This window comes from Sinocyclocheilus rhinocerous, unplaced genomic scaffold, assembly GCF_001515625.1.
Source record: "Sinocyclocheilus rhinocerous isolate Xijiao unplaced genomic scaffold, SAMN03320098_v1.1 scaffold40, whole genome shotgun sequence".
Taxonomy (NCBI): Eukaryota; Metazoa; Chordata; class Actinopteri; order Cypriniformes; family Cyprinidae; genus Sinocyclocheilus; species Sinocyclocheilus rhinocerous.
The window spans coordinates 525,495-534,203 of record NW_015624837.1 but is presented as its reverse complement, the minus strand read 5'-3'; the positions used below and the strand labels follow the sequence as shown (position 1 = coordinate 534,203).

General features: G+C 37.6%; 1 protein-coding gene and 1 pseudogene across 1 annotated transcript in view; both read right to left on the bottom strand.

Annotated features, from left to right (window-relative positions):
• Positions 1-1,987, bottom strand: part of LOC107746274 (transcription initiation factor TFIID subunit 4-like) — a 23,278-nt pseudogene extending 21,291 nt beyond the window's left edge.
• Positions 1,988-4,588: 2,601 nt separating this feature from the next.
• LOC107746021 (uncharacterized) overlaps positions 4,589-8,709 on the bottom strand; it is a 16,564-nt gene continuing 12,443 nt past the window's right edge. Inside the window, exons 4-6 of the mRNA XM_016560068.1 lie at positions 8,175-8,319; positions 7,581-7,886; positions 4,589-5,398 (exon numbers count right to left, since the gene is read on the bottom strand). Coding sequence (XP_016415554.1) covers positions 5,234-5,398; positions 7,581-7,886; positions 8,175-8,319 — 616 coding nt within the window. The 3' untranslated portion in view covers positions 4,589-5,233. The remainder of the gene's footprint in view (positions 5,399-7,580; positions 7,887-8,174; positions 8,320-8,709) is intronic.

The window sequence follows — 8,709 nt, the reverse complement described above, 5'->3', positions numbered from 1 at the left end:
CACTTATTGGCCGATTCCGATACCGATATTTGTCACTTCCTCTCTTATTTGAAATTTTGGCATAAAAAAATAGATAGTATTTTGATCATGTTTTAAATCAGCAACACCTGCATTAAATTATACTAGCAGTTTTATTTCTGCATCATCAAATAAATACAACAGAACAAAGATACATATGAAATAAACAGTGCTTTTTAGGTAGGTTTAACAGTTTTCAGGTACAGAAATAAAGTAAACAAATGTAAAATAACACTTCACTGTATAAATTAAATGCATATTAATCCTTCTTTATTGTAACAGACTTTATTATGATTAATCTTCTAATTTGTTTTTGTATACATTTTAATATTTTTATAAGTTTAAATATCTATGAGATCCGGTGCATCCCTAATATATATATATATATATATATATATATATAAAAAACAAAGTTTTCACACTGACAGCTGTCATTGTAAGAATGAGCAGCTCCCTTTGTTTGTCCGAGTTTGCAACAGTAACTAAGGGGGCGGGGCTTACCGATAGGTCAATTACGAATCTTGCAATTCTGACTTTTTTTTCTCATTTTGAGCTTACTTTTCAAAGTTGTGACTTTTTTTCTCAGAAAAAAAGAGATGACTTTACATCTCACAATTGATTTGTATCTGCCACAAATTAAAAAAAGTAATTGCTGCTTATCATCACGCAATTGAGTTTTTTCTCTCAATTGCAAGTTTATATCTCACAATTCTGACTTTTTCCCTCACAATTTAAATTTTAATATATCTCACAAATTCTGACATTATTTCTCGGAGTTCTGAGTATGAATAATCAGTCTGAATTGTGAGATAAAAAGTTTTTTATACAAGCTCAAAAACCATATTTATCTCACTGGATTGAAAGTTACAAAAGTTATTTAGTCAAGAATAGTGTGCGATCTTTTGTCTTTAGTTATTTGATTAGCATTAAAGTGAAGACAGCAGCACTCGGAGTTCTGAGTATGAATAATCAGTCTGAATTGTGAGATAAAAAGTTTTTTATACAAGCTCAAAAACCATATTTATCTCACTGGATCTTTGTTTATATTCCCAGCATTAAAAATAAGTGACCAAACTATACAGGATGGACTAACTATAGCAGAGGCATTGGCACTAGCTGGTTTTGGCAGCATTCCTTGAGCCTGTGCCTGGGCCAGAGCTTGCTGAGAGACCAACATCAACTGCCCACTGTCACTGCGGATTAACAGCATTCCTTCAGAGGCAGGGGAGAGAGAGTAAGACATCGCCAAGACTGATAAGTAGGCTTGATTGTTAAGTAGAGTATTACAGTTCGAATACACTAACAGACCAAGAAATGAAAAAGTGGATCCTGAATCCACCCGTAAAAAAACTCACCTTGTGGGACCTGGAAGTTGGCAGGCAGCTGCAGTGGCATGGTCTGAGGTGTGCGTGTCATTGGTACACTTTGTGATGGGGTGGAAATCCTTGGCAATGTCACGACTGCCCCTTTGGCCGTGGTCAGTGTGGTGACCCCTGGGCTGGCTTATGGCCACGGAGCTTACAGAGATCCTTCCAGGCTGAGGAACCAGTGCCAAACTGGTGGCCCCTGCTCCCTGAACATTAGACGTCACCACCCTGGCTCCTACGAGCACTGGTGTGGTGGATCTGATCTGTGCAGGGCCTGCTATGATCTTTGGAGCAGGTTCAGATGAGGCTGAACTGGAGCTCATGACTGTTACAGGACGCTGACTAGCAGAGTTTGATGAATCAGCCTCTGCCTTCGGTTTTGGCTGTTCTCCTTCACCATTAGGGGAAGCTAAATCTGGTTTGCTGTTTTCAGAGGTGTTAACATTAGCGTTCGAGTCTGACGTTTCTCTTTTCTTGTCTAATGAAGGGTCCACTGGATCCTCAGTGTTGCTTGTTTGCGTGTCGTTGTTGTTTTCTCCGTTCTCTGTTGGCGCACGAGACTGATCACTGTCTAATTTATCTGAACCCGATGTTTCTGATATTATTTAGTCTACTTTCTCGATGTATTAAACACAGATTAAATAATTTGGTAGAGAGGACAACCTTGACATGTTTTTCCATCTATTTGGTAGAATAATCAAATTTATATGTACAAATACGTGGGCGACACGACGGATATACAGCTTTCGCCAAGTCAGCAGTCAGAGGTGGAGATTTTGATTCACCCGAAGGATTCAAATCATTTGAATTCATCCAAACTATTCATGATTCTTCGGTTCTTTCATTGAGTGTTTCTGTACGCTACACAGTTACGCCAGTAGGTGGAGACAAGCGAATGTCTTTTTGTGTGTGTGAGTGAGTCAGTGAATCACTCAACTGATTCACTAAAAGCACCGAGTCATTCAAGCGTTTGTTAATGAGATGCTTCCTTCAGTGCAGTTCCGAATCTTGTTTAGATTCAAACATCTTAATTGGCCCCTTCAGTCAAGGGCGTATTTGTTCAGTAAGATCCAACCAATGAAATGCTGACTTGAATGCAACTTGGTTTTTATACAGCCATGTTGCGTCCCAATGTGTCTACTTATAAAGTACACCCTTAAAGTATGTACTCTTTTGGTGAAGAAAAAGTACATACTTTTGAGTGTGTAGTAGAAGAGTAGGCAAGCTTTGAGACATACTATCACGTCATACAATTGTCTTTAAAGTCAGCATGAAACGGAAGTAGCGATTGTCTTTTTTTCCCTACTGTGACGTCTATCCGAGTGAAACGGCATCTGAAATGAGAGGGCGGGACTTGATTTCGTCCTTTGGGAATTGATTGGATCATTGGAAGTTGGGGCGTTGCTAACAAAATGGAGGTAGATCTGAATGCCAGTTTGCAGTTAGTTGTGGGGGGATTTCTCGCCACTGGATTCACCGCCGACACCCTAGCATGAAGAACTTTTTTATTTATTGAGGAAGACGACGACGAGAACGATCAACGGCACAAAACATGCCTAACAGCGCGCTCGTGAGAGAGAGAGAGAGAGAGAGAGAGAGAGAGAGAGATCAGGTTAAGTCATATTCATAAAAAATTGTTTGCGATGTCCTTAGAGTAATGTTGTGGTAATATCCTAATATCCTTTCAATTTTTAAGGGTAGTGTACTCCCCCCATTGCTTGCGTCAGCACTGGTCAATGCTTTGATTTCTATAAAGTGAAGCATCAGCTTCAGCTTTTCCCCCTGTTGTTTATCCCAGTGTTTACCCCTCACGTCACTAGCTCCGCCCTTGCGCCATAGCTCATGACCGGAAGAGAAGCTGTGTCATTTTGAGGAGGGCACATGCAGTATTCCATTAAAAATAAGAATTTTCAATTTTGATTTCATGCCGACTTTAATGGACCACTCTGTGACTCTGTCGCATAGTTACACGCACCCTGTCACTGTTAACTGGCCAGTCAATCATCTTTTCACAGTTAACCTCCTCTGCATTTCATTTAATTTAACTTCCTACCGTATTGAAGAGAAAAGAAGTAGCACGTTGATCTGCCAGCTGTGAGTCGTTCGAGAACTCTGCTCATATTTTGCATAATGACGCATTTAAAAGGTAATGGCCAAACTGATGTTTATAAAAGTTAAAATTTTTGTTGTTGCAGATGAAATATAACACAGATAACATGAAATAAATATTTTATCAGGGTAAATGTTGATTGTTAGTAACTCGAATCCCTTTATCTAAACCAGGGGTGCCCAAACTCGGTCCTGGAGGGTGGTGTCCTGCAGAGTTTAGCTCCAACCCCAATTAGACACAACTGAACCAGCTAATCAAGCTCTTACTAGGCATACTAAAAACTTCCCACCAGGTGTGTTGAGGCAAGTTAGAGCTAAACTCTGCAGGACCCTCCAGGGCCGAGTTTGGGCACCCCTGATCTAAACCGTCTCGCGCACATCCGCCATGCTTGTAGTTTTTTTTTACGCTTTTTATTCTTTGTTTGTAGTTCTGCAATCGGTCACTATATTGAATCCTTCGCCAAAGCGCAATGGATTGCACGGATCCACACACCGAAAAAAAAAATCAAAAATCTACCCGAAATAGTACCTAGACCATCCGGGGACTTTTGGCATACTCTTTTCAACATACTATGCTTTGGGACATACTTATTTTAATCTCACATACTATTTAGGTTGGATAGTATGAACATTGGGACGCATGGCCAATCTTTGAAACGAGAGAAAGTGAGCACGTGGAAGTTAAGGAGAATGATTCACGATCAAAACGTCATAAGAGGATCTCGCCAGTCGAACTGAATTCCTGAGCACTGAGCATGAATGAAAATTAATTGTACTCTTAAATAAATTCTTTAAGAAAAAGACAATCCCTTGAAACTTGTGCGTTATGTTGTAGCCATATTTTCCATATGTTAATACAGAAGTCTTTTTCAAAACTTTTATTAATAATTTCACATTACATTCTTCTACAAACTTTAATCTCATGGATTATAAACCAGTTTTAAGTGTAGCCAGACACTGTATATTTTTGATAAAAAAACAAAAAAATTACACATTTTTTTGTGTGTAATATTTAAAAGAAAAAATACTGCAGGTTACAACATATATTCATCTGACTGATTTGACAGTTTTCTATTTGAACTTGTCTGCTAAAATTATAAAAATGAAGAAGAGTTGGGGAAAGAAATATACTTTATAATGAAATCTTCCAGATCATTCAGTTTCATGACTGCGTTTGTCAAGATGAGGGTTTGTCTAAGTCATGATTCCTCAGAAACCCACAGCTGTGATTTACCCTTTATATGTGTGTGTGTGTGTTTGTGTGTATTTTTCTAATTAGTGCTGCTATTCCTCTCTGGTGTGATATGCTATTTATGAGATAAACATTTGAAGATTAGCAACATAAATTATTAATCAAACAGCTTATTAAATAAGTACTGTATGGCAGCTGAAATTCTTTACAGGATGTCATACATGTATATAGTGTAACATTAGTTTAGCCACTTCCACTCCTAGCTGTCACGGTGAAGACAAATCCAGCAAATGTGCAGTCTGGCAGTCTTGAAGTTTATAAAACAAACCTTCACACAGAGAATCAAAATGAAGACCACTCAGTATAGCCAGAGAAGTTCAGAAAAAATTCCAATTTGAATTTCAACATATTTTTCCTTATTTGAAACGGTTTATTTAGGGGCAGTGCCAATGAAAAAATGTCTCAGAGGATTACAACATAAATTAAAACATCCCTTATAATCAGTTAAAAATACCACATCCAGTTTATTGTTTGTGAGAGCTGGCAGCTAATCCAGTGGTTCCTGTTTGATTCGAATGACGGAGGTCGTGACCCCACGGTGACTTCTTTTGATCTCTCTCCTCAGAACGTACTCACTGAACTGGGTTGAGTCCACACCACCTCCACAAGAAGCAGCAATCTCAAAACCTCTTTGCTGCAGTCGCTCCAGAACCTAATGAACACAAAAAATCCCAAACACACACCAAATTATTATCCTTTCATATTCTACCAACAGTAAACAATTAATATACACTATTGTTCAAACATTTGGGGTCAGTAAGGTTTTAATGGTTCTGAATGAAGTCTCTTATATTCACCAAGGCCGAATTTATTTGATTAAATTATTTTAAAATGTAATTTATTCCTGTGTTGGCAAAGCTGGATTTTCAGCAGCCATAGTCTTCAGTGTCACATGATCATTCAGAAATCATTCTAATATGCTGGGGTTTGGTGCTCAAGTGAGTTGTGCTGCTTAGTTTTTAGTGTCACGTTTGATCATTTTAATGCATCCTTGCTGAATAAAAGCATTAATTTCTTTCAATAAATAAATAAATAAATAAATAAAACCTGACACCGAACAGTAGTGTAAATATTTTTCTCCACACAAATAGTTAAGATGTCTATTGGCACAGACGTTGCCTCTGAATCATCTTTCTCTTGTCAACCTTGGCAGGTTGTGTTTATAAATGTGTTTATACAGCTTGAGATTCAAGCGCAAAAAATTTGCAGAATGCTTTACTTGTTGGGATGCACATGTACTTGCTAAGGATGTGGAGCTTTAAAGATGCTGTACTATAAACAATCACTGTTTGAGAAGAACAGTGTGAAGACTTCAAATTTCTGCTTTTGTGTCTCACAGAGAGAGAGAGAGAGAGAAAAAAAAACAGAATATGGATTTAGAACGACATGAGTAAATTGTGACTTTTTTCATGTTTTTGTGAACTATCCCTTTAATTGAACACCCCTGGCACAAAATCACTGTCGTTTTCAGTTAGAAACACAACACAACGAAAGTGTTATAAACCATCTGTCCAGCAGCTCTCTCAACTGAACAAAATGAGATACTTAAACCACTTGCTTATTCTGTCTTTCTTTCTGTCTATTTCTCCGTCTCACTCTCTCTCACTGTTTCTTCCAGTCCTGCAGATATTCGCTCCACAGAACTGTGAGATCACATTCCATTAGTGTGCCTTGAGGATGTCCCTTCCTCTTTTTCTCTCCAGCACTGCCTAAATTTCCCTTCACTCCCTCCCTCTATCTACAGTTTTCCACCATCTTTCTCTTTTTTGGTCCCCACACCTCCCATCCACCCAACCTCTCATTTACAGGTCAAAGTTTCTGTCTGTCTGCACTGTGTGACTTTCCATCATGCTTTTGTCCTTCAATTCTCTTTTTCTCTCATTTTTCTTTCCTGTCTTCTGCCTCTACTTTTCTCAATCTCCTGCTTCCATTAGTGTGACGGCAAGTGCCAGGGGCCAAAAGATTTAATAAGCAAACAGGATTAGACAGCCTCTAGACACACACACGCATACACACACACAGTATGAAATGGTTACAGAGCACAGTATAGGAAAAATTGAGCTCATATTGTACATTCATTCCTGACATGAATCATGGGCCAGTGTTTGTAGTTTCTAACGCAAAATCAGCTGACGTTTCTGGATGAAGTTGTTTTGAAAGACTTGCAGATTTCATTTGAAATGGTTACATGTGGTGTAACCATCAAGTAAAAAAATAATATATTTTCTTTACACTGTACATATATGCGAGTATACACTACTTGATCATTATTTAAAAGAAAAAAGTATAATAAAAAGTATAAATAAAAAACTAAAATTTAAATATATTTTAAAGGTAAAGTTTTTTTTTTTTTAGAAATAATGTTAATTGTGTTATGTCAAACTACACTGAAAACATTGGTGTAAAAACAATTTTCATTTGGAAATTACTAGTAAATTTCACAAACAATTACAAAAAACTTACAAATGGCAAGTAACACATTGAATTAAACTAACATATATATATATATATATATATGAAATAGTATTTTGTTGTAAAATATACTCTTTTAATATATAATTTAAAATATAATCTTTACTTACAACTTTGAAAAATATATTTTTTTACTTAAAGTTTTCTTTTCAAGAAATTTGTTTACTTCAACATGATATCAGGACAGTTGTATCACATTTTTGTGTAATATTTTTGACTTTGTTTATGACTTGCATGGCTCGTGAATTCTCAAAAGTCAGTAAAAAAGTGATCAATACTTCATAAAAATGAATATTTAGTATAAAAATAAGTAAATAACTGGAATTGGCTGGTGTGTGAGTGGTGTTTAAGGTGTCACGCACCTGTACAGAGTTTAGGTGGCAGTATCCGTTTAGAGGGAAGCGTATGACGTGAGTGGAATCATGGTTCCAGCCTGCGTTGACGGAGTTGCACATGACGTCTCCTATCTCTGGGAAGATGTCCTCGATGAGGGCTTTATCACCACTGAGTGTTATCCTCTCTCCTAGCTCGGGGGCCACGCGCACTACCACACACTCACACATGCGTGATGTGTACCTAGAGTCCTGCTCCGAACGCCAGCGCTCCAGCTCAGCCTGCAGAGGCTGCAGCTGGAAATATCGGGCCTCCTCGTACAGCAGAGAGTAGTCCTACACACACAGATAGATGGCACAACTGATACTTAAGGAACGATTCACCTAGAAATTAAAAATCAGTCTTTGTTTATGACTGTCTTTTTATTTTGTTTTTGGACAGCCCTTGGTCACTATATGAACTGTTGTATGGCAAGAAATGTGTAGTGATTCTTCAAAGTACTTTTACTTCTGTGTTTCATGAAAAAAAAAACAGCATATGGACAGAATGTTAATTTTGGGGCGAACTATTCTTTTATAAAAAAAAAAGCCTATAATAATGCAGCATAAGATTTTAATTCCTACCTTAAAGTCATCTGGAATGAGCAGTTTTGAGGTCCTGAGGAAGTTTAAAATGTAGCGGAACATGTGTCCATCGCGATCTATAAAATAATGTTGCTTCAGGCTGTCCAATACAATGGGCTCCGTGCCATCAAACAAACGACCAATCCTGTGAGAGGAACAGACAGATGTTAAAATATTTAGATGTAATCGAACAACAATAACGATTAGCTTTCTTATGCAAGGTTTCTCTCTCTCTCTCTCTCTCTCTCTCACACACAGACAAACACACACTGGTATTCCTATTATTATGGGGGCATTCCATGGGGACACATTAATGGTTTTTATACTGTACAAACTGTATTTTCTATCCCCTTACCCTAAACCTACCCCTCACACAAAACTTTCTGTATTTTTAGATTTAAAAAAAACTTCATTCTCAATAATTTATAAGCTTTTTTCCTCATAGAGGACCAAAAAATGTCCCCACAAAGTCAACATTTACTGGTATTACTATCCTTGTTGATCCCCATAATGTAGGGAATACCAGGTACACACA